Source organism: Oreochromis aureus, linkage group 6 (genome assembly GCF_013358895.1).
Source record: "Oreochromis aureus strain Israel breed Guangdong linkage group 6, ZZ_aureus, whole genome shotgun sequence".
Lineage (NCBI taxonomy): Eukaryota > Metazoa > Chordata > Actinopteri > Cichliformes > Cichlidae > Oreochromis > Oreochromis aureus.
Genome location: NC_052947.1, coordinates 4150275 through 4177691, shown reverse-complemented (window position 1 = coordinate 4177691; position 27417 = coordinate 4150275). Strand labels below are relative to the sequence as shown.

General features: G+C 41.3%; 1 protein-coding gene across 2 annotated transcripts; it reads right to left on the bottom strand.

Annotated features, from left to right (window-relative positions):
• Positions 1-1121: 1121 nt before the first annotated feature.
• Positions 1122-27415, bottom strand: tmem176 (transmembrane protein 176). Of its 2 annotated transcripts, XM_031748408.2 has the most exons (7): positions 27281-27415; positions 22989-23117; positions 22124-22234; positions 21992-22048; positions 21716-21865; positions 6214-6330; positions 1122-1926 (listed from the first exon to the last, which is right to left on the bottom strand). In XM_031748408.2, the coding sequence occupies exons 2-7, from the start codon at positions 23112-23114 to the stop codon at positions 1867-1869; spliced, it is 621 nt and encodes a 206-aa protein (XP_031604268.1). In that variant the 5' UTR covers positions 23115-23117; positions 27281-27415; the 3' UTR covers positions 1122-1866. The 2 variants fall into 2 exon arrangements, with proteins under 2 accessions (XP_031604268.1, XP_039469379.1); XM_039613445.1 differs by lacking the exon at positions 6214-6330.
• Positions 27416-27417: the final 2 nt, after the last annotated feature.

The following is a 27417-nucleotide window of genomic DNA, read 5'->3' as shown; positions in this document are numbered from 1 at the left end:
CACCCTGGACTGGTACGCCTCCAAAGCCTTATCAACCAAGCTGTAACAACAAACTTGACCAAACTAACAAATACTGAAACAATAATACTGTAAAGTCTATCTCCACAGAGAAGCTAAGGTGAATAACAAAAGTGAGAAATACAGCCCCAAGGGAAACTGAGAGAACACAGGAGGACTGTGACAGAAACTCACAACAGGGATTACAATGTGGCTCATTCCCCTGTGCAGCACTGCTACACTGGAAGCTTGGGTTCTCCCACTATTCAAATCCCACTTTAACCTCTGGGCAAGTTGTTAAGATAAGGCCCCATCTTATCTTAATGACCTTGTAGTACCATATCACCCTATTAGAGCACTTCGCTCTTGCACTGCAGGCCTACTTGTTGTTCCTAGAGTATTTAAAAGTAGAATGGGAGGCAGAGCCTTCAGTTTTCAGGCCCCTCTTCTGTGGAACCAGCTTCCAGTTTGGATTCGGGAGACAGACACTATCTCTACTTTCAAGATTAGGCTTAAAACTTTCCTTTTTGCTAAAGCATATAGTTAGGGCTGGACCAGGTGACCCTGAATCCTCCCTTAGTTATGCTGCAATAGACGTAGGCTGCCGGGGATTCCCATGATGCATTGAGTTTTTCCCTTCCAGTCACCTTTCTCACTCACTATGTGCTAATAGACCTCTCTGCATCGAATCATATCTGTTATTAATCTCTGTCTCTCTTCCACAGCATGTCTTTCATCCTGTTTTCCTTCTTTCACCCCAACCGGTCGCAGCAGATGGCCCCGCCTCCCTGAGCCTGGTTCTGCGGAGGTTTCTTCCTGTTAAAGGGAGTTTTCCTTCCCACTGTTGCCAAAGTGCTTGCTCATAGGGGGTCATATGATTGTTGGGTTTTTCTCTGTATTTATCATTGTGCTATCTACTCTACAATATAAAGCGCCTTGAGGCGACTTTTGTTGTGATTTGGCGCTATACAAATAAAATTGAATTGAATTGAATTGAATTAAATTGACTTTAGTATAGAACACTTTCTGGTCTTTTTGACCACTCAGAGCACTTTACATACATACCTATGAGCTATAAAATTAGTCTCAAGTGAGAATGCTAACACAAATGTTGACAGTGTGCCTTTTTGTTTCACACAGTGGGTTTGATGTGTTTATTCATTTATGACTTTGTTTTCTAATTTTACACAAAATACTGTCAAAGATGGCATGAGCAATTCTCTTAACACAATCTTATCATAATAACATATTTTTATTTTAAACATAGTCTAAACACTGCACACAATATTGTATCCTATGCGCCATACATGCGTTTAAAACTGAAAGAGGAAAAAAAACTGGACTGGACTGTGAAAAAGAAGTCACAGGGTTTGTTTCTGACTGGGTGCCTTCTTCATGCAGGTACGTTTCTTCAACATTTAGTGAAGTTTCTTGTTTATGTCATTTGAAAATTGCAGAACCTTTTCTCTTGATTACAAAATCAGGATCTTTCAACTATGAAATTCTTCAGATACAAAAGCCATGATCCATTTTTTCTTTCAAGGCAGTGCATTTCTATATGGTCCCTGTATGCTATTCAGCAGTTGTGACTGGACATAGCCGAAAGCTCCACATACATAATATGTGACATCATCTGTCACACATAAAAAGTACGGTTGTGTAGACTCTGATGTACTCTGATGTCCATGAACCATTAATCCAGTGTTGAACAGTTATTACGTCTGTGTGAAAGGCCCTTTGACAGAACTGGCACACTTGTGCAAACATGCCAGGTAGCAGAGTAAATAAGTGGTAGATGTAAGTGGATAGACAAATTCAAGACTTTCAATCATCAGGACACAGCTGATCAATCAGTCAATGGATGACTGATCAGTTCAGGTCGGGGGACGTAAGCAGAGTTGAAGTGGGTGGAGCTGCTTGACCGAGAGGCTAAAAAAGAAGTAGAGAGAGTCAGTGTTTCAGACATCTTTCCAAATCACAACAGAGTTGGCAAAAGTACAGACATTCTGTACTTAAGTAGAAGTACAGATAATACTGTTAAAAAATACTCCAGTAAAGGTTGAAGTACTGATTCAAGTCATTTACTCGAGTAAAAGTAAATAGTACAGGCTCCAAAATGTACTCAAAGTAAGACAGCAAATAGTAGTTCTTTGGAGGGCGTTTCTATTTTTGTGCAAAGCATAAAGTTGATGTGAAGGTGGAATTCAGTCAATGGATCTCAGCATCATCAGCTAAAATTCATATGAATCTCTGACCATGAAGCCACAGCCACTGTGCACCAGTCACACACTGGTCTTTACTTTGAAACCATCAATCACAGTGCAGCAAACCAACCTGTTTCTCCTGCACTAACCTGGAGAGGATTGTCATGCAGCATACAAAATCTTGAGATGGGTATTGTAGCTGACATTGTTGCTGATTTTATCTAGATGCACTTTGCATATAGATAAACAAAAACAAAACAACAACAACAAAAAACAACAAAAAACAAAAACAAAGGGAAGTTATCCTATTCTTTCTTCGCACACCAATCCCCACACCACCACTCTGTCATTACTCCTCTGTTCTTCAAGTTACAGAAAGCCAGCTTGTAAAGGGGGACCAAATACAATCATATTGATGCAATTTGTCTAATAAACCATAAGTCACTTTTTCGTAAGACGCCAACTTAGCCATTGTCATTAGTCACTCTTCATAGGGAGGGGGGTTCTTTTTCCGCCAATGTCTTAGCAGGACCCGTTTGGCCTTAGTAAGAGCCAGAATAATCCATCTTTTTGTATAACTGGAAAAATCTCCATCAGAAAGTTCTGTGGTTATACCAAGTATGGACAGTTTTGGTGAGATACCAAATCTCCTTTTCAAAACACTGAAAATTACCTCCATTATGTTTTCCCACCAATCCCGAAGTGCCGAACAGCTCCATAAGATATGTAAAATCAAAGCATTTTGACCGTCACATCTCCAACATTGGTCCGTAGGGGCCAGGTTCCATTTATACAATTGTTGCGGTGTTCGATGCCACCTATGGATTATCTTAAGTTGAATAAATCTACTGCCTGTTTCTTTATACATAGTATTAACATTTTGAAAACATGAATCCCATTCAACTGAAGATATGTCCAATGCCATGTCCTGGGCCCAGTAGCCCTTAACTTTAAGGAGAGGGACAGCTGACCGTTCTTGCAATAAATGATAAATCTTAGAGGTGATACCTTTACCCAAGGATGATCTTGAGAGCAGGACTTCCACAGGGCTGCCCACAGGACAACTCAAGGGGGTTCCCAGCCACTTCGATAATGAACTATGTATTTGGACATATCTCCAGAATTGATTACGCTGCAACTTATATAACTCCACAATTTTATCAAAGCTTAAAAAACATTTGATCCCACAGTCAAATAAATCTGATACATAAAGGATGCCTGCCTTACGCCACTGTAACCAGTCAACCGATGTCCCTCCAATTAAAATTCTTTTATTCCCCCGTAAGGTTGCCGAATGAGATTTAATAAAGTCCCAGTAACCCGCCCTATGTAATTTACACCACAATGTCTTCGCATTTGCAATTATAGGATGGGTAAGTTTATGACTGGTATCAAACAGCTCCCTCCAAGGAGAAATACCACCATTAACTTCCGTCTCTATATGGGACCAGATGGGTTTAATTGGTGCAGTAGGTAACCAAGCTCTAAGTTGTTTCACATTCATCACCCAATAATACCATTCGAAATTAGGCAATGAAAAACCTCCTTGTTTTGCACTCGCTTGAAGTTTCTTAATACTTAAACGATGTGGTGAGCTACCCCAAAGAAACTGCCGGATCAAAAAATCTAGATCTTTGAAATACTTATCTGGAATGTGTAATGGAATATTGGATAAAATATAAAAGATCATGGGTGCAGTCATCATCTTAATAGAACTAATTTTACCCCATATTGTGAGACATACTCTGGACCAGGGGTGCCCAATCCTAGTCCTCGAGAGCTACTGTCCTGCAGCTTTTAGATGCATCCCTACTCCAACACAGCTGAATCAAATGGTTTGATGACCTCTTCAGCATGCCATCAAGTTTGGCAAAGGCCTGATAACAAGACATTCATTTGATTCAGGTGTGTTGGAACAAGGATGAATCTAAAAGCTGCAGGACGGTAGCTCTCGAGGACTAGGATTGGGCACCCCTGCTCTGGACCATCTACCAAATTCCATTTGTATTCTTTCAAACATTGGCTCCATATTTGCTCAAACCATCTTAGTGTAATCCAAGGTAATTTGTATCCCTAAATACCTCAAACCATTCACGGACCACCGAAACTCCCACTGTTTAAATAAAGTATGAGGGCAGTGTCCTGACATAGGCATTGCCTCTGATTTATCCCAGTTGACGCGATACCCTGAAAGCAGCGTAAAGCTTTCTATACATTCTAATAGGGCTGGAATTGACTTCCCAGGCTGGGTCATAAGTAACAACATATCATCTGCATATAATAGAAGCTTATGTTGACTATTACCCATCGAAATTCCAAATATATTTACATTATTTCTCAGTTTTTGTGCCAAAGGCTCTATAGCAATTACAAAAAGCCCGGGGCTAAGGGGACAACCCTGTCTTGTGGATCTCTGTAAAAGGAATAGATCTGATATGAGCCCATTCGTCAATACTGGCACTGAAGGCAAATCATATAATATCTTTATCCACCTAATAAAATTGTCACCAAAACCAAACTTTTCTAATGTCTTAAACAGATAATCCCACTCAACACAATCAAAAGCTTTAGCAGCATCCAGCGATAGGGCCACTGTTGGATTTACTGAATCATATACATAATTTTGCAAATTAACCAACCGCCTAATATTATCTGAACCATAGCGGTTTGGAACAAAACCAGATTGGTCTGCATGTATTATTTTCGCCATTACTACTTTTAATCGACCTGCTAAGACCTTTGCCAAGATTTTTTGGTCAGAATTAAGCAAAGATATGGGGTGGTAACCACTTGGGTCTAAAGGGTCTTTCCCAGTTTTAGGAATAAATGTTATAGGTCCAGAGTGCATTGACTGAGGTAATGAGCCTACTTTAAACGCCTCATTATAAACATCGAACAACAGGGGACTTAACATATCTTCAAATGCTCTATAGAAATCCAATGGTAACCCGTCTAATCCTGGAGCTTTATTAAGTGGCATACTGTTAATTGCACGGGTAATCTCCTCCACTGTAATTGGAGCAGCTATAGTCTGCTGGTCAATAGCAGAAAGCTGTGGCAGATTTAAATCAGTAAAGAATGCTTTGAATTTCTGTTTATCTAAACTGCCTTGTGTTGAATAAAGATTATTGTAAAAGGCCCTGAATCCATCATTTATATGTCTAATAGAAGTTGAAATAACCCCTTCTGATTGTCGTATGCCTGGGATATGGTTCATACTGTCTTTCTGTTTAAGACGGTATGCTAATAAACGGCTCGGCTTTTCTCCCATTTCCCAATATGCTTGATTAATGCGAAATAAAGCATATTCTGCCTTTCTGTTGTACAGTACATTCAACTTATATTTAACTTTAACAATTTTATTCAACGTAACTCTGTCTTTTGTATGGGAATGTACTGCCTCAAGTGCCTTTAATTTGGCTTCTAACATAATAATATTCTTGTTAGCTGCCTTCTTTTTAAAGGAAGCGTAAGAAATTATCCTCCCCCTTAAGTATGCCTTCATAGCATCCCACCAAGTAGCCAATGTAGTGTCCTCTCGATTATTTGTCTGTTTGCAGAATTGTATTTCATCTCTTATCAATTTAATAAACCCAGAGTCTTTAATTAAGGACACATTTAAACGCCATCTGCGGCTTTGGGGGATCTGTAAAATATTTCCAAGACATAGAAAAATTGGTGCATGGTCTGAGATTACTATATTACCAATACTTGAATATATAGAATTATTGACTAAGGCTTCAGAGATAAGAAAGTAGTCAATTCTAGTATAAACATTATGAGGCGGAGAGTAAAAGGAATATTCCCTGCCTTCTAGATGCATTGTCCGCCAAATATCATTCAGACCTAAATCTGAGGTCATCTGCCTTATGGCAACTACAGATTTACTCTCTGTGCCTCTCCTAGGAAGTGATCTATCTAGGTCTTGATCCAGTATTTGATTAAAATCTCCTCCAATCTAGATGCACTTTGAATATGAAGAGTATGAAGAGTTTGAGACCTAGATACCTACAGTGTATGATACAAAGCTACGCCTCTGCCTGAAGAGAAGGACACAGAGAATGGCAGCGATGACTGTCTGGGCCACAGTGAAGACAAGGAGGGACGACTTCACTCCCCTGCTCAGCCTCTGTTGTAAAAAGTAAGAGACATACATTTCACACAAGATGCATTAATGATTGCATAATGCTGTTTTACATTTATCCATGCTCGGTGCCATTACTTTTGCTTTTGCTGTATACAAGCAAAGTAATCCATCCATCTATCTACTTAAACTAATGAATAAATGTCTGGATGGATGGTTCGATAGATGAATGGATGGATCATTAACATGAATGATGAATTATTTTATATATTCTATATTTTATTGAAAAGAGTATGAAGGCAAGTGTTACAAGTGGGAAATTCTTATTTTGAAATTCTTTATCATATTTCTTGTTTCATAATGGTCCAAATGTTTCCTGTGTTTGGACTCCAGACAGGCTAGTTTAGTGCTCATTTACTATGAAGCTGTGTCTTGGATATGTGCAGAATGGGGTTTGGTAAATAAGCATCATCTGAGAAACCCCCCAAAACAAACATTATCTGCATGGCAGCATTTGTTGCTGCAAAACCTAGATGTATGTTCAGAATGAGTTGGTCCTTCACAGATGTAAAACCTAAACATAGGTGCACTATTGCACTCCTATACCGTCAGAGACGCCGTCTATAGTCTGTGTCCTCTAACAAGATAACCTCCCCATTGAAAAAATGTTTGGTAAATTTGGTATGTCATAAGACAGTTTTCCAATTCTTATCAGTCCATCTTAAATCAGCTTAGGTCCAGGGAAGTTGGAGAAATGTCTCAACTGTGTTTACATCTGTTTTTTCTTTGCATGGAACAATTTTAACTTGCATTTGTGGTTATAGTGTACTGTGTTAACTGCCAGTTGTTGCATGAATCTTTCTGAGCCCACACAGTGATTTCCAACACAGGCTTGTATCTGTTTTTAATATCGCCACTATTTCATATTAGTAGTCAGCATTGTCCTTGGCCTAACAGAAATGTTTCGTCAACCAGTAAAACACTCCACAGAACTGGCCCTCCAGTCAGACCCTTTAACATGGCAAGAAGGGCCTTGGTTAGGACATGGTGAGAACTCTAAGGTCGCTCTAACACAGCCCCTTGCAGAGATGAAAAACAAAGAAAGCTTGTTTAAGGTTTGGTGTTTAATTAAAAATAATAATAATGGATTGCATTTATATAGCACTTTTCTAGGCACCCAAAGCGCTTTACAATTCCACTATTCATTCACTCTCACATTCACACACTGGTGGAGGCAGCTACAGTTGTAGCCACAGCTGCCCTGGGGCAGACTGACAGAAGCGAGGCTGCCATATCGGGCCATCAGCCCCTCTGGCCATCACCAGTAGGCGGTAGGGATTTTACATGATGTCCACAAACGCACCACTGACATCCACACCTTCCCAGTTAACAATTAGCAGGCTTATAAGAAACAGCTGCGCTTCACTACCAGAAGGAGGCATTTGGCAGTCTTGTCCATCTGAGGTGGCTGCAAGCATTAGGCAGCTAAGCACTGCAGATCTCTCCAGGAAAGCTACTCAGTTTAGTATTGCCCTTTAGAGAGTGGTAAGTGGGACTCTTGCGTTATCATAATGTGGCATGTAGTAGGGTGGACTTTGACAACTGTTTCCCTCTTTTGTTGCAGGTGTGCACTATACTGCTGCTGTCTTGTCATATGCTGTTTTGTTTGTTATGCAATGCTTTTATAACGAACAGTAATTTGGGGTGTATTTGTTTTATGTAGATCTCTTACTAATTTGTTTAACGTTTTATCCTTTCTTTTATTGCTTTAGTGGAGGTGCGGCCGCTTGTTGAGGGGCTAGGCACGTGAGGTGGAATCCCCTCCCCGATGCATGCGAGTGTACACACCGGGCATAGGTAGACTGCACCATTTAGAGTTTAGTGTGAGTGAGGTCTGCAGTGAAATCACACGGGTGAGTAATTGGTGGCACGCTTGGGCACTCCTCCCTGTAGGTTGTCTCCTCAAGTGGCCAGTCTCCACCATTTTTAGTTATTCTTTTATCAATATAAAGCGCCTTGAGGCGACTTTTGTTGTGATTTGGCGCTATATAAATAAAATTGAATTGAATTGAATCATGTTGTGATTGTTTTTAGGGTAGCATCGTGGTAGGGAGTCTGGTCGTTTTCATCATCGGTTGTTAATAAAGTGTCTTAATGATCTATTTTGCCATCTCAACCCTGCTACCTTAGGTGCCTTTTTGATTTTATAATTCTATGTTTTTAGTAGTTCTTCTTAATAAACTTTGATTTGTAAAAATTCACCTGCCTCACCTCTGCCGTTAATAACGAGTCTGTGGGCTTTAGTTGCCAGTGTAACATTTACATTGGCTAGAGAAATCTTTCCTGGGGTGTAACTCCCTCCCCCAGGTAGCGTTGTCAACATCTTAGTTACCATTCCCGGTTATTCCTCAATCGTGCCACCACATTAAGGAAAACGATTATGTGATCAATAACAGAATGTCATTTTACAGCTCACCGGTGGCCCCAGGGCAAGTTTATCTCTTCAACAAAGAAGCGTTATTTGTCACATACACAATCATATGGAGTCCACCATGCAGTGAAATGCTTGGGCCCGAGCTTCGGACATAGCCTCACCATTCCAGGGCTTGGTTTTTTTAGCATAGACCCTTACCAGCTACTGGGTGGGAACTGAACTTGTAACTCCCGCTCCGAAGGTTTGTAGTCTTACCACTAGACTATCCAGCTACTTTTCTTGAGTGAGCCATACATTCACACATCATAAACCATTCACTCATACTTCGTACAGTGTAGTATTGTATAAATCATGGTGTTGTACAAGAGAAGTCCAATAAAACCTTAAAACCATGTTTGTGGAAACTAAAAGAAGACTCAGGGCTCCAATGGCATTGAGGCTGGGAACTCTACTTTGAATATTTCTGCAAATTAGAGATTTCAGTTTTTGCTTTTAGTGCTTAACATGCAGCCGCACCTGCAGCTCATCAAGCCATCACCAGCTGCACTGATTACCTTCTCCATGGGTGTCCTATTTAGCAGTGCGGCTGAGCTACAGTCAACGCTGTGTTATTGAGTTTACCCTCGTTAGTATGGCCGTGTTCCTCGGTGTTTTTTGAACCTCGCTTGTTGTGGATACCTTTGCCGACGTGTGTTTGTTTTTGTCACCAGGGGTCGGGGGCGGAGCCTTTTTCTTCACTTGGACAGAGTCACAGATTGGGAGCACAAGAGGGAAGTGTGTGTGTTGGAGCTATGGGTCGGAGCACGGATTGTTTGGAACTGTTTTTACGTATAGATCTCACTATACTATAGAAACACTTCATCTTAATTTATTTCTAATGATATTTTATATATTATGGGGATGGCTAAATGCTTAAATATGCAATCCATACACTGGACATGTCACTATTAATCAGGATGTGAGGGCAAAAGGGGAAAAAAAAAAAAAGAGCATCATGCATAACATAATTACAAAAAGACAAAACAACTACAAACTGAAACACATACGAAGAGTAAACAAAACTAGAAAGCGAAAATTTCAGAAGAAATTTTATGTGTGCCTATGCCGCTGCTAATCAGTGTAGTTTGCCATTCATACGGCTACAGAGAGCAAAACTCAGCAGAGCAGCCATTCTCCACCATGAATTATGATAAAAACAAACACCGCTCGCGCCTCACAGATGACAGCTTACAGTTTTGGGTAAAGATGAGGTGACTTCGTACAGCCCCGATTTGCAGACGCTGTGCACACAGGTTCATGAGCAGAAGTCCCATTGTATCACGGCAGACCCCGACAATGTTTGCATGAACATGCTTTGAAGCATTACGTTATGGACCACTTTTCACACATGGTTGGTGTACCCACACAGGCAGCCGTAGCTTTTCAACTCATAGCCCAACACACACCCAAAAAACAGCCAAGAGAGCACAGACTTTACACCCGTGGGTCCACCTCCCCTGCAGCGGCACTGCAGACCACGCCCCGACACACATCAAACACATAAAATAAATATGTATGCACTTTCGCATTCACTTTTTGTTTTTTGTTATTTTTACATAGTGTTCTGAATGATGAACAATGGTCTACAGCCAATCTTGTGTATTATTATACAAACTTTGGTTGTAAGATTCAGATAACTATTTAATAAAAGCTAAATATTTTATACAGGGAGTGCAGAATTATTAGGCAAATGAGTATTTTGTCCACATCATCCTCTTCATGCATGTTGTCTTACTCCAAGCTGTATAGGCTCGAAAGCCTACTACCAATTAAGCATATTAGGTGATGTGCATCTCTGTAATGAGAAGGGGTGTGGTCTAATGACATCAACACCCTATATCAGGTGTGCATAATTATTAGGCAACCTCCTTTCCTTTGGCAAAATGGGTCAAAAGAAGGACTTGACAGGCTCAGAAAAGTCAAAAATAGTGAGATATCTTGCAGAGGGATGCAGCAGTCTTAAAATTGCAAAGCTTCTGAAGCGTGATCATCGAACAATCAAGCGTTTCATTCAAAATAGTCAACAGGGTCGCAAGAAGCGTGTGGAAAAACCAAGGCGCAAAATAACTGCCCATGAACTGAGAAAAGTCAAGCGTGCAGCTGCCAAGATGCCACTTGCCACCAGTTTGGCCATATTTCAGAGCTGCAACATCACTGGAGTGCCCAAAAGCACAAGGTGTGCAATACTCAGAGACATGGCCAAGGTAAGAAAGGCTGAAAGACGACCACCACTGAACAAGACACACAAGCTGAAACGTCAAGACTGGGCCAAGAAATATCTCAAGACTGATTTTTCTAAGGTTTTATGGACTGATGAAATGAGAGTGAGTCTTGATGGGCCAGATGGATGGGCCCGTGGCTGGATTGGTAAAGGGCAGAGAGCTCCAGTCCGACTCAGACGCCAGCAAGGTGGAGGTGGAGTACTGGTTTGGGCCGGTATCATCAAAGATGAGCTTGTGGGGCCTTTTCGGGTTGAGGATGGAGTCAAGCTCAACTCCCAGTCCTACTGCCAGTTTCTGGAAGACACCTTCTTCAAGCAGTGGTACAGGAAGAAGTCTGCATCCTTCAAGAAAAACATGATTTTCATGCAGGACAATGCTCCATCACACACGTCCAAGTACTCCACAGCGTAGCTGGCAAGAAAGGGTATAAAAGAAGAAAAACTAATGACATGGCCTCCTTGTTCACCTGATCTGAACCCATTGAGAACCTGTGGTCCATCATCAAATGTGAGATTTACAAGGAGGGAAAACAGTACACCTCTCTGAACAGTGTCTGGGAGGCTGTGGTTGCTGCTGCACGCAATGTTGATGGTGAACAGATCAAAACACTGACAGAATCCATGGATGGCAGGCTTTTGAGTGTCCTTGCAAAGAAAGGTGGCTATATTGGTCGCTGATTTGTTTTTTTGTTTTGTTTTTGAATGTCAGAAATGTATATTTGTGAATGTGGAGATGTTATATTGGTTTCACTGGTAAAATAAATAATTGAAATGGGTATATATTTGTTTTTGTTAAGTTGCCTAATAATTATGCACAGTAATAGTCACCTGCACACACAGATATCCCCCTAAAATAGCTAAAACTAAACACAAACTAAAAACTACTTCCGAAAACATTCAGCTTTGATATTAATGTGTTTTTGGGTTCATTGAGAACATGGTTGTTGTTCAATAATAAAATTATTCCTCAAAAATACAACTTGCCTAATAATTCTACACTCCCTGTATGAGAGTAAGAAAGAAAAGTATATCTTTGTGTCCACCTTTCTCTGTTAATGCCCTACCTGGCCCCTGGCAAAAGCTTTGCTAGATCCGCCCCTGCACAGTTACCAGCTGTCAGCTAAATAAAAAAGGAGCTTGGTGTTTATTTCTCTCAGAAACAGTTCATAACTTCCTTCAACTCATTCATGTCACCTAAAAAAAGGTAAACCTGTTTCTCCATCACCAGTTCAGCTCTGATGATTCAGTAAGGTCATCTCCTGGTTTCGACCAGCCGCTTCTACAGCTGTGGCTCCAGCAAACATCAGCTGATACTAGAAATTAAAATCAAATGAATTCTAACAACAGCTGATCAAGCTTAAACGTGCTGCTGTTGTTTAGCGCGATAAACAAACAAGAGAAAGCCGATCATTGATCAGTTTCATGACTGAAGTTTGAACAGGCGAGAGAATGACAGGGGAGGCTGTCATAAAGTTCAACATCAGTAACTTAGCGCACACAGCTGTATAGAAACTCCATCGTGCTAGCTACCACGCAGTACGAGTTATTATAACTGATTGTAAAAAGTCAGCACAACAAAAATAAACTACACCTAAACTCGGTTTATATCTGACCCAAATAGAGTGCAGGTCATAACTTCTTACCTGAAATTCAGTTCACCTCACGCTCCGACCGGCAGCCGCCTGCTTCTCCTGCCTTGGTTTCCTGATCCACGATCTACCACCGGTCGATCGGCGGTCGCCTCGCCGCCTCGTTCCCGCATGTTCTTTCTGACACACACCGTGGATAGCTGCCCTCGGTCGTAGCTCCGCGTCAGCGACTACCAAACAACTCAGTTATTTTTTCCACATCGACCAGCATCTGGACAATCCACCGCCTTTCACTGTTTGTACCGTTACTAAAAAAAACCCTCATCGGCTCATAAAACGAAAAATAAGTCCAGCTATGACCCTGAGTCAAAAGACAGCCAGCTCGGGTTAGCTAGCTACCTGTCTAGCTCTTTGCAGGCACCGAAAACATCAGAGCTAATATGGGATGTCTTGGTAACACGAGCAGATATTTGAAGTTTACATCTGGCCAATCCACCACCTTTCACTGTTTATACCGTTACTAAAATGAATAAATAAATAAATCATCGGTCCATATAAACGAAAAATAAGTCCAGCTAAAACACATACTGTCGGCGACGACGGTGCTGACACGAGTTTCACCCGCCTCAATATAAGCCAAGCCTGGGTGCTTTTTTCACGAAAGGGTCGCTAGCGGTGCTAGCTAACTATGCTAGCGGCACTAGCTAGCTAGCCGGCTATCAGCAACACATAAGAGAACTGCTGCTAAATAAACTACACCTAAACTCGGTTTATATCTGACCCAAATAGAGTGCAGGTCATAACTTCTTACCTGAAATTCAGTTCACCTCACGCCCTGCCTTCGCTTTCCTGATCCACGATTGACCTCCGCGTTAGCAAACACCGGTCGATCGGCGGTCGCGGCATGTCCTTTCTGTCATACACCGTGGATAGCTGCCCACTGTTGTAGCTCCGCGTTATAGCACCACCAAACAACTCAGTTATTTTTTCCACATCCAGCTGTAACTCCGATTCTGTGCGAGCATTTGCGAGAGACCGGGAGGTGAAACGACAGAGAGAGTCCCTCGCTATCCATTTGCAGCCAAGTCGCGGCAGCTAGCTAGGTAGCCGGCTAGCTGTCAGGCAGGACCGACGTCGTCAGAGCACTGTCGCTAAATATGGGATGTCTTGATAAAACAAGCAGATATTTGAAGTTTACACACCTACATTCTCGCCTGAAAATATCTTAAAAGTTTATTTTGTGACCTAGAAACACGAATAAAAGACATATAAAACGAAGTGGTGGCCGCCATTGTTCACTCTGTAGAGGCGTGCTATGAATTGTGGGATATGGAGTTTTCAACACAAGGATAAATCTTTTCGGCTGTACTACTCCCGGTATACCACTAGAGAGAGCCAAGACACCACAAATGAAGTCTGTTTATTTGGCGCCAAAAGATGAATTGGCCTAAATTTGTACTAAAATATTAATATTTAAAAAACTATAAAAGTCATAAACACCAAAAGTCACAACATAATAGTCCAGCTCCAGCCGCACAAAATGATCTAACATATGTAATCCTAATGTCAAAACTGTTTGGCAGAGGAGCGGGAAAATTTTCACTAAAATATTAATATTTAAAAACTATAAAATTCATAAACACCAAAAGTCATAGCACACCATTCCAGATCTGGCCGCACAAAATGAGGTAACATATATGAAGCTTGTCTCAAAACTGCGGGCGTGATACGTGCGAAATTTAGGCGGAAGATGGAGAATAATAATAACTAGAAAGCGAAAATTTCAGAAGAAATTTTATGTGTGCCTATGCCGCTGCTAATCACTGTAGTTTGCCATTCATACGGCTACAGAGAGCAAAACTCAGAAGAGCAGCCATTCTCCACCATGAACTATGGTAAAACAAACACCGCTCACGCTTCACAGATGACAGCTTACAGTTTTGTGTAAAGATGAAGTTACTTCAGACAGCGCCGATTTGCAGACGCTGTGCACAGAGGTTCATGAGCAGAAGTCCCATTGTACCACGGCAGACCCGACAATGTTTGCATGAACACGCTTTGAAGCATTACGTTATGGACCACTTTTCACACATGGTTGGTTTACCCACACAGCCGGCTGTGCATTCACTTTTGTTTTTGTTATTTTTACACAGTGTTCTGAATGATGAACAATGGTCTACAGCCAATCTTGTGTATTATTATACAAACTTTGGTTGTAAGATTCAGATAACTATTTAATAAAAGCTAAATATTTTATACAGGGAGTGCAGAATTATTAGGCAAATGAGTATTTTGTCCACATCATCCTCTTCATGCATGTTGTCTTACTCCAAGCTGTATAGGCTCAAGGCCTACTACCAATTAAGCATATTAGGTGATGTGCATCTCTGTAATGAGAAGGGTGTGGTCTAATGACATCAACACCCTATATCAGGTGTGCATAATTATTAGGCAACTTCCTTTCCTTTGGCAAAATGGGTCAAAAGAGGACTTGACAGGCTCAGAAAAGTCAAAAATAGTGAGATATCTTGCAGAGGGATGCAGCAGTCTTAAAATTGCAAAGCTTCTGAAGCGTGATCATCGAACAATCAAGCGTTTCATTCAAAATAGTCAACAGGGTCGCAAGAAGCGTGTGGAAAAACCAAGGCGCAAAATAACTGCCCATGAACTGAGAAAAGTCAAGCGTGCAGCTGCCAAGATGCCACTTGCCACCAGTTTGGCCATATTTCAGAGCTGCAACATCACTGGAGTGCCCAAAAGCACAAGGTGTGCAATACTCAGAGACATGGCCAAGGTAAGAAAGGCTGAAAGACAACCACCACTGAACAAGACACACAAGCTGAAACGTCAAGACTGGGCCAAGAAATCTCTCAAGACTGATTTTTCTAAGGTTTTATGGACTGATGAAATGAGAGTGAGTCTTGATGGGCCAGATGGATGGGCCCGTGGCTGGATTGGTAAAGGGCAGAGAGCTCCAGTCCGACTCAGACACCAGCAAGGTGGAGGTGGAGTACTGGTTTGGGCTGGTATCATCAAAGATGAGCTTGTGGGGCCTTTTCGGGTTGAGGATGGAGTCAAGCTCAACTCCCAGTCCTACTGCCAGTTTCTGGAAGACACCTTCTTCAAGCAGTGGTACAGGAAGAAGTCTGCATCCTTCAAGAAAAACATGATTTTCATGCAGGACAATGCTCCATCACACGCGTCCAAGTACTCCACAGCGTGGCTGGCAAGAAAGGGTATAAAAGAAGAAAAAACTAATGACATGGCCTCCTTGTTCACCTGATCTGAACCCCATTGAGAACCTGTGGTCCATCATCAAATGTGAGATTTACAAGGAGGGGAAAACAGTACACCTCTCTGAACAGTGTCTGGGAGGCTGTGGTTGCTGCTGCACGCAATGTTGATGGTGAACAGGTCAAAACACTGACAGAATCCATGGATGGCAGGCTTTTGAGTGTCCTTGCAAAGAAAGGTGGCTATATTGGTCGCTGATTTGTTTTGTTTTTGTTTTTGAATGTCAGAAATGTATATTTGTGAATGTGGAGATGTTATATTGGTTTCACTGGTAAAATAAATAATTGAAATGGGTATATATCTGTTTTTGTTAAGTTGCCTAATAATTATGCACAGTAATAGTCACCTGCACACACAGATATCCCCTAAAATAGCTAAAACTAAACACAAACTAAAAACTACTTCCAAAAACATTCAGCTTTGATATTAATGTGTTTTTTGGGTTCATTGAGAACATGGTTGTTGTTCAATAATAAAATTATTCCTCAAAATACAACTTGCCTAATAATTCTGCACTCCTGTATGAGAGTAAGAAAGAAAGGTATATCTTTGTGTCCACCTTTCTCTGTTAACGCCCCTACCTGGCCCCCTGGCAAAAGCTTTGCTAGATCCGCCCCTGCACAGTTACCAGCTGTCAGCTAAATAAAAAAGGAGCTTGGTGTTTATTTCTCTCAGAAACAGTTCATAACTTCCTTCAACTCATTCATGTCACCTAAAAAAAAAGGTAAACCTGTTTCTCCATCACCAGTTCAGCTCTGATGATTCAGTAAGGTCATCTCCTGGTTTCGACCAGCCGCTTCTACAGCTGTGGCTCCAGCAAACATCAGCTGATACTAGAAATTAAAATCAAATGAATTCTAACAACAGCTGATCAAGCTTAAACGTGCTGCTGTGTTGTTTAGCGATAAACAAACAAGAGAGAAAAGCCGATCATTGATCAGTTTCATGACTGAAGTTTCAACAGGCGAGAGAATGACAGGGAGGCTGTCATAAAGTTCAACATCAGTAACTTAGCGCGCACACAGCTGTATAGAAACTCCATCGTGCTAGCTACCACGCAGTACGAGTTATTATAACTGATTGTAAAAAGTCAGCACAACGAAAATAAACTACACCTAAACTCGGTTTATATCTGACCCAAATAGAGTGCAGGTCATAACTTCTTACCTGAAATTCAGTTCACCTCACGCTCCGACCGGCAGCCGCCTGCTTCTCCTGCCTTCGGTTTCCCTGATCCACGATCTACCACCGGTCGATCGGCGATGCGCGCCGCCGCCTCGTTCCCGCATGTTCTTTCTGACACACACAGGTGGATAGCTGCCCTCGGTTGTAGCTCCGCGTCAGCGACTCACCAAACAACTCAGTTATTTTTTCCACATCGACCAGCATCTGGACAATCCACTGCCTTTCACTGTTTGTACCGTTACTAAAAAAACCCCTCATCGGCTCATAAAAAGCGAAAAATAAGTCCAGCTATGACCCTGAGTCAAAAAGACAGCCAGCTCGGGTTAGCTAGCTACCTGTCTAGCTCTTTGCAGGCACCGAAAACATCAGAGCTAATATGGGATGTCTTGGTAACACGAGCAGATATTTGAAGTTTACATCTGGCCAATCCACCACCTTTCACTGTTTATACCGTTACTAAAATGAATAAATAAATAAATCATCGGTCCATATAAACGAAAAATAAGTCCAGCTAAAACACATACTGTCGGCGAGCGACCGGTGCTGACACGAGTTTCACCCGCCTCAATATAAGCCAAGCCTGGGTGCTTTTTCACGAAGGGTCGCTAGCGGTGCTAGCTAACTATGCTAGCGGCGCTAGCTAGCTAGCCGCTATCAGCAACACATAAGAGAACTGCTGCTAAATAAACTACACCTAAACTCGGTTTATATCTGACCCAAATAGAGTGCAGGTCATAACTTCTTACCTGAAATTCAGTTCACCTCACGCTCCTGCCTTCGCTTTCCCTGATCCACGATTGACCTCCGCGTTAGCAAACACCGGTCGATCGGGCGGTCGCGCATGTCCTTTCTGTCATACACCGTGGATAGCTGCCCACTGTTGTAGCTCCGCGTTATAGCACCACCAAACAACTCAGTTATTTTTTCCACATCCAGCTGTAACTCCGATTCTGTGCGAGCATTTGCAAGAGACCGGGAGGTGAAACGACAGAGAGAGTCCCTCGCTATCCATTTGCAGCCAAGTGCGGCAGCTAGCTAGGTAGCCGGCTAGCTGTCAGGCAGGACCGACGTTGTCAGAGCACTGTCGCTAAATATGGGATGTCTTGATAAAACAAGCAGATATTTGAAGTTTACACACCTACATTCTCGCCTGAAAATATCTTAAAAGTTTATTTTGTGACCTAGAAACACGAATAAAAGACATATAAAACGAAGTGGTGGCGCCATTGTTCAATCTGTAGAGGCGCATATGAATTGTGGGATATGGAGTTTTCAACACAAGGATAAATCTTTTCGGCTGTACTACTCCCGGTATACCACTAGAGAGAGCCAAGACACCACAAATGAAGTCTGTTTATTTGGCGCCAAAAGATGAATTGGCCTAAATTTGTACTAAAATATTAATATTTAAAAAACTATAAAAGTCATAAACACCAAAAGTCACAACATAATAGTCCAGCTCCAGCCGCACAAAATGATCTAACATATGTAACCCTAATGTCAAAACTGTTTGGCAGAGGAGCGCGGAAAAAAATTTTCACTAAAATATTAATATTTAAAAAACTATAAAATTCATAAACACCAAAAGTCATAGCACACCATTCCAGATCCGGCCGCACAAAATGAGGTAACATATATGAAGCTTGTCTCAAAACTGCGGGGCGTGATACGTGCCGAAATTTAGGCGGAAGATGGAGAATAATAATAATAAGAACTAGAAAGCGAAAATTTCAGAAGAAATTTTATGTGTGCCTATGCCGCTGCTAATCACTGTAGTTTGCCATTCATACGGCTACAGAGAGCAAAACTCAGAAGAGCAGCCATTCTCCACCATGAACTATGGTAAAAACAAACACCGCTCACGCTTCACAGATGACAGCTTACAGTTTTGTGTAAAGATGAAGTTACTTTGTACAGCGCCGATTTGCAGACGCTGTGCACACAGGTTCATGAGCAGAAGTCCCATTGTACCACGGCAGACCCGACAATGTTTGCATGAACACACTTTGAAGCATTACATTATAGACCACTTTTCACACATGCATTCACTTTTTGTTTTTGTTATTTTTACACAGTGTTCTGAATTATGAACAATGGTCTACAGCCAATCCTGTGTATTATTATACAAACTTTGGTTGTGAGATTCAGATAACTATTTAATAAAAGCTAAATATTTTATATGAGAGTAAGAAAGAAAAGTATATCTTTGTGTCCACCTTTCTCTGTTAATGCCCTAGCTTCCCCCCTAAAAGCTTTGCTAGATCCGCCCCTGCACAGTTACCAGCTGTCAGCTACACAAAAAGGAGCTTGGTCTTTGTCTCTCAGAAACAACTCATAACTTCCTTCAACTCATTCATGTCACCTAAAGTGTAAACCTGTTTCTCCATCACCAGTTCAGCTCTGATGATTCAGTAAGGACATCTCCTGATTTCATCTTCATGCTCCAGCAAACATCAGCTGATACTAGAAATTAAAATCAAAAGAATTCTAACAACAGCTGATCAAGCTTAAACGTGCTGCTGTTGTTTAGCGCGATAAATAAGAGCGAACAGCCGATCATTGATCAGTTTCATGATTGACGTTTCAACACGCGAGAGAGAATGACAGGGAGGCTTCAGTAACGACAGAATAAATCATAATGTTTTCTCTGAATGTGGGACGATTCCGCTTGTATGCGGCAACTCTATGAACTAACCCTAATGAATAAAATAAAGTCCAACGTCAGTAACTTAGTACGCACACAGCTGTATATAAACTCCCGTGGCATTACGATTGTAAAGGTCAACGAAAATAAATTACACCTAAACTCGGTTTATATCTGACCCAAATAGAGAGCGACCGGTGCTGACACGAGTTTCACCCGCCTCAATATAAGCCAAGCCTGGGTGCTTTTTCACGAAGGGTTGCTAGCGGCGCGAGCTAACTATGCTAGCGGCGCTAGCTAGCTAGCCGCTATCAGCAACACATAAGAGAACTGCTGCTAAATAAACTACACCTAAACTCGGTTTATATCTGACCCAAATAGAGAGCGACCGGTGCTGACACGAGTTTCACCCGCCTCAATATAAGCCAAGCCTGGGTGCTTTTTCACGAAGGGTTGCTAGCGGCGCGAGCTAACTATGCTAGCGGCGCTAGCTAGCTAGCCGACTATCAGCAACACATAAGAGAACTGCTGCTAAATAAACTACACCTAAACTCGGTTTATATCTGACCCAAATAGAGTGCAGTTCATAACTTCTTACCTGAAATTCAGTTCACCTCACGCCCTGCCTTCGCTTTCCTGATCCATGATTGACCACCGCGTTAGCAATCGCCTGCCCGGCCTCATATGTCTCGTTGGCGGCATGTCCTTTCTGTCACACACCGGTGGGTAGCTGCCCTCTGTTGTAGCTCCACCACCAAACAACTCAGTTATTTTTTCCACATCCAGCTGTAACTCCGATTCTATGCGAGCATTTGCGAGAGACCAGGGAGGTGAAACGACAGAGAGAGTCCCTCGCTATCCATTTGCAGCCAAGTGCGGCAGCTAGCTAGGTAGCCAGCTAGGTAGCCGGCTAGCTGTCAGGCAGGACCGACGTAGTCAGAGCACTGTCGCTAAATATGGGATGTCTTGATAAAACAAGCAGATATTTGAAGTTTACACACCTACATTCTCGCCTGAAAATATCTTAAAAGCTTATTTTGTGACCTAGAAACACGAATAAAAGACATATAAAACGAAGTGGTGGCCGCCATTGTTCACTCTGTAGAGGCGCTATGAATTGTGGGATATTGAGTTTTCCACCAAGCATTACCGTAACTTTTGAATGATTTGCGCAACCTTAAAAATTCCAAGGGCTCCTGAAAGCAGCGACGCTGTGCGCACCGCTGAAATTGTCATCATTACGGTAATCCAAATAAGGGTACACAGGCTGTACCACTCCCGGCATACCACTAGAGAGAGCCAACACACCACAAATGAAGTCTGTTTATTTGGCGCCAAAAGATGAATTGGCCTAAATTTGCACTAAAATATTAATATTTAAAAACTATAAAAGTTATAAACACCAAAAGTCATAACATAATAGTCCAGCTCCAGCCGCACAAAATGATCTAACATATGTAACCCTAATGTCAAAACTGTTTGGCAGAGGAGCGCTGGAAAATTTTCACTAAAATATTAATATTTAAAAACTATAAAATTCATAAACACCAAAAGTCATAGCACACCATTCCAGATCCGGCCGCACAAAAATGAGGTAACATATATGAAGCTTGTCTCAAAACTGCGGGCGTGATACGTGCCGAAATTTAGGCGGAAGATGGAGAATAATAATAATAAGAATAATAAATCCGACGAATAGTAATATGTGTGCCTCTTGGCATAGGCACACATAATAATAAATCCGACGAATAGTAATATGTGTGCCTCTTGGCATAGGCACACATAATAAGAATAATAAATCCGACGAATAGTAATATGTGTGCCTCTTGGCATAGGCACACATAATAAATACAAAGTAACACACAAAACTCTACAAAGAGAAAAAGATGAGTGTACAAAATGATAGAGAAAAAGACTACAGAGACGAGAAAAAGGTTGGAGCACAACAAAAATGTGCAAATTAAGTACAAGGAAATCCAGAATGACAGGTACCGAAAGACACCCAGAATACATTAAGCACCAACCGTCTCGTAGTGCTTTTCGTCACATCTTTTGTCTTCTGTAGTTTTCATGCAAGGTTCCTCAGGATTCTTGTTCATGTCCACAGAGTAGATGATCACAGCCACCACTGACAGCATAACAGACACCATGCTCATCGTGAGACACAGCTGCAGCTGAAACCCCGCCCCCCAATAAACATTTTACTTTAGTATATTAGCTTTTTCTAAATCAGGTGCTGTTGTTCAGTTATTTTCAACTTAGCTGAAACAATGATGTTTCAAGTTTTAGAAGAGACTCACAATCTTCATGGTGCAGTGTTTGTCCAAGAATATTGACACTGCTCCTGCTGTGATGAACTGCGAGCAGGAAAATTCATTTATTAATATACCATTCCCCCCCACGTGCACACGCACACGCACGCACAAACTCACCATCAGGCCGCTCCACCAAGGAACTCCCAGGGCGACCACCTCTGTGAACTCAGTGAAGAGCAGAGGAATGGAGTAGGACATGACCATCAGTCCTAGCATCACCTGACTAACCTGGGATGCGTGCACACACACACACACACACACACACACACAGAATACTATCAACCAGCTCTCTGACACAAGATAGCAGAAAGAAGTGCCGGTGCTGCATTGTGTAGTCTCTATCACTGTATACAAAGGCACATATTTGCACAGCAGCCCCTTTATGCTTAGTGTTTGTGCTAAATTAAACACATTAATAAGAGACTTTCTGTTATGACACAGGAACATGCTGCATCCTCATCTGATCTGTGAAACATGGAGGTGGTAATTCCATTGAATTCCATTTGTACACCAGTAATAACAAAGACAACTGAATTAAGTTGCTTCATATTGCAAGGTAAAGACCTTGCAAGGTAAAGACCGCCTCTGTCAGTGCGCCCCAGGGCATCTGTGCTGCTTAGGGACTAAATAAAGCGCTATACAAATACAAGCCATTTACAGCATTGCAGAGACATCTCTAACAATACGGACGACCTCTGTGAACAAGCACTTAGCAAAGATGTAAAGAAAGGATTCCCTTTTAATAGGATGCAACCGCCAAAAGAACTTGACCAATTTAGGGGCAGCTGTCTGCCAAGACTGGCTGTAGAGTAAGGATTGCAAAGGGAATCAAGGACAAAATACACACTATGGAGTGGAAAGGACAAAAGCTAATGACATGTAGAAGTGGCATATAAATGCATGGGGAGGGAAAAGAAATCAAAATACAGACGTTCTGTATCCACACATATACAAACACAACTACACAGAGGTCAAAACTCACCCCCAGACATTTGGGTTCTCCTTTCTGGATGGCAATCTTCAGTGCCTGCTGTCTCTCCGCAAGCTTGAGAGTATTCGGGTCTTCCAGCACCCGTACTGTGAGATCCCTGGAAACTGACACTGCCATCACCTGCAATGAGCAAATGAGCAGCAAAGCACTCACTGCACTCATCTTGCAAATCAAAACACATGCCCTGCAGAGTTGTGCAGGGAACACTGGGGGAGCTGCAGAACTTTCCTACATCACATATGTAGACTTTTAGTAGTCTATGTTCCATTTAATTATATCCCAACAAAGTGTGTAGACAGCAGATATTTGTCTCTTTACTACCATCTCCTGGAAAAAAGGCAAAACAACGACTCACCATCATTTTTAAAACTGTGTACATGGTGTTGCAAAATGCAAACTCAGAGGTGTAGCATAGTTGCAATTAGTGTTGGGCAAGTTACTTTGAAAAAGTAATTAATTATAGTTACTAGTTACTTCTTCAAAAAAGTAACTGAGTTAGTAACTGAGTTACAAGATTCTAAAAGTAATTAATTACTTGAAAAGTAACTATTGTGTTACTTTAAAAAAAAAAAAGTTTAACCCTGTGGGGTCCAGGGTATAATTGGCTATTTTTAACTACTTTTGATTTTCCGTCTACATTTCACCTTTAAAAACTATTTACTTTGCCTTGTTTGGTATCATCCTTTTCAGCACAACCTCACGTGCCTGAATTTACAGTTATGTTTTCATTTTGACATACTGTATTAACACAATTGATCTAAAATCAGGCAAAAACCCCCCATAAAATCCAAGTAGAAAAAGTTATATTTTTTACTGTAACAACCACAAACATGTTTATTTAATCATATTTCATAACTTTAAATACGAATATAAATTGTCAATTTTAAAATCTTATGCACAAGTTTTGCAAACAACAAAGTTATTTGCAGCCATTTCAAACTATTTACATAACAATCAGCTGTTCTACATTCAATAAGATGCCACACTCTATACCTCATTGTTCTGACACACAACACAACTATCCACAACACTACACACTAACTACACAAGACAACACATTAACTACACACTCCAAACACGCTAAACGTCACAAATCTCTCACATCTCAAAACTCGCTCTCTCTCTCTTTTTCTGCTCTCTCTCTCTCTCTCGCCATCACTCCTAAAACTTCCCCCTTTTCCTAAACAACCAAATGTCATGTTGCCATATCATTTTTTGATTGGTCGACATGGTGCATTTTTCCACCAACACAAACGGGCTGTTTTTTTTTGTTTTTTTTTTTTAATTTTTTGGTCATAAGCAGAGAGTGCTTGTTAGCGCTGTGCTTAGACATTAAATGTGAAACTATTCATGAAAAAACGTCGCGTATATATTGTTTATCATGACTCTGGTTTTACGTGGCCTATCAGCACAATTTAAAAACTGGTATATGTCACCTTGTTGCTTTGTCATCTTTAAGTGGTCATGTGATTGGCTTACCACGACTACTTTATTCTTCCTCAGTCAAACAGCAGCACTCATGCGATTGTTTTGCCCCCTTAGCTCCAGGTGTTGTGCCAGAAAGTGATTACCGTCCGCGGGAGCGCGCTCAGCTGCTTAAAGCTGTAGCGCCCAGATTACTTACAGCTACTTCTGTGCAGCTGATATAAGATGCAGTAAGCTGAACACAGCTTCAACTGTCTGTTTGTTGACAAACAGTAACGCGACCACACCGCATTTTCCTGTTATTAACGGTAACGGCGTTGTAACGATAGGAATAGTAATTAGTTAGATTGCTCTTTACTGAAAAAAGTAACGCCGTTATTCCCATCACTGGTTGCATTTAGCATCGGGTTCATGAACACTGCAAGATGCTATAAAAGATCCAGAAATCAAAGCCTTACCTGCAGTTACTATAAGTACTAACAGAGAACTACCTGTCCTCTGTGACTACTACAGACTTAAGACAGGAACACTGGTTTTGACTTTGAGTCTGCACAAAGCATGAAAATGAGCAAGTATTAAGATATTAGAAGCAACAGAGCTGTAGTCTGGTCTGTGTTCCAGTGAGCAATCACCATTGTCTCTGTACTAGTGGATCTCAAGAAATTTGAATGATATGAAGAAGTTCATTTGTATGTAATTTTGATGATCATTGCTGATAGGAAACGAAAACAAGAATCGAATGTGTCAAATTATTCAAGCATGTTATGGTTTGATTGTCAGGGTTGGGGTTTTGTGTTCGTTCTTCCCCTCTCTCTTGAATCTGTGTCTGAGTCTGTCCAAAGAGTTTGCCACTTTCCTCTGAAACCACATCTAGAAGCCCCAATCTGTAAAGAGAAGGACAATGCAGTAACTTACCTGCCTGCCCACTCTCTACCACTGTTTGTATCTGCAATTTGCAAACTTGCCCACTCTTTGGTAACCTGGTCAAACATTCCACCTGTTGAAAGGGATGAGCCTCAGGCCCATGAGGAACTGTTTCACAGAATCAACTTTTTGGGATTTCCTTACCTAGATGATTGAGCATGCGTCAGAATCATTTCACTGGGATTAAGATTTGATAATGTACTCTGTGAACATGCTAAAGAAAAGAACTACCCTGACCTTGTCTAGTCTTCCGTTCATTCTGGCACTGTAAGCATTGGATCCCTGGTCATGGTTTTTAAGATATCGAATGCTCCCGCAGTCTTCCAGGCCCTAGTAAACAATATGTTTTACAGTCTTTTTGTGTTTGTATACCTTGATGATATTCTCATCTTCTCTAAGAAGCAGTATTGTGAGCATGTAAGGTTGGTTTGTATCAGCATGTGTCAAGGCAGAAAAGTGTGATTTTTCACACTGTTGCTTTGTATGAACAGCAGATGTAGACAAGGAAACTGAGACAGCTCCACTCCTATTTTGATCCAACCTGACTCACACAAACAGTTTGTGGAGTTACACACTTGTGACTGTGGGGCAGTGGCAATCCTTTCCCAGTGTGGTGACCCACATAGTAAGTGCCACCAATGTTCTTTCTTCTCCTATCATTTGTCTTCCACTGAACATTTTTGCATATTATTTTAGTTTGTTTTAGATCATTTCCACTTGCATCAAAGGATTTAAAATGAATAACAAACATGTTCCAAGTACCTCAAAGTCACTAAATCTGTTCTCAAACTCCCCAAAATGGAGGAAACAGTTACATGATCATTAATATGCAAATTGCCACGACCGTTGCTCAACAGCCACTGGTCAATGGGCATGAGTCCCATTCACAGAGAGTTGGGGAATGGCTGCAATCACAGCATTGTAAGATGGTGACAGATGTACCCTTAGGCCCCCTCCTCCATTCAGAGATGGTCTTTCCCTTTTCACGTAAATGACCTCCTTGACTCCGCCCTCAAACCAGCGTTCCTCCCTGTCCAGGATGTGTTCATCCTCATCATTGAAAGAGTGTCCACTGGCCTGTAGGTGTAAATAGACTGCAGAGTCCTGGCCTGACGAGGTGGCTCTGTCAGTTCTTTGTATATTAGGCAATTAATAATAGGGTGTTTTGAGACATTTTGTACTTTCCTTGAAGTGCAGTAGTTATAGGTCGTAGCTTCTGAGCTAATAATACAAGTTTATACTTATGCTATTGTTCTTTGTATTAATATCAGATTGTACATCTACAGGATATTTTGTTGTCTCCTATGTTAGTGCCTAAATATACTTACCTGCTGATTATATGACAATCCATTAAGAGTTTTGTTTTATGTGTTTTTCTAGTTTCACTCCAGTTCAGTGATGTCAGTTCAACATGACTGATTGCTATGTTCGAAGTCATTAAAGGAGCGAGTACGCTCACCTTCCCGGCTCTTGAAAAGGAGTTTGGCTGGCTGGCTGTTTATCTATGTTCACGCTCAGGGAGTTCAACACAGAGACAACAGTACAGATACATTTAACCAATTTCAAATTTTAATTAATTAATTAAATTTTAAAAGAACAGCCAGAGTATTAAATATAAACTTTAGAAGGTGACTAGTGGTACCTACCTCTGTTATATAGCAATCCAAAGAAGTAAAGTTAGAATTAAAAGTTAAAACAGCGTGCACTCACATTCTACCATAAAGGAAGTGATCAGATCAGATGCAAAAGGATACTGTGCCATCCTGCCTAAGGCTGTTTCTTCCGTATTTTGATTTGTGTTAAGTGAAAACACTTCTGTGCTCTGCGCGATCTACCAGTCATCTCCTATAAAACAAGCCTAACACCAAATACCTCTGTTGTATTTTTAAGAAGCCCTGCAGTTATTAAAAAGCATCAAATTGTGTCATTCCTACCCTTTCTGCTGATCACTTTAGCCTTCAGTTGAATACTTCTTCTTTTAATGCGCCTCCTGTTTTTCAGACCAGTGTCTGAGGGGACGTTTATAAGAGCAAACAAGCTGGTGGGAGACGGGGAGGGGCAGAGGGAACTT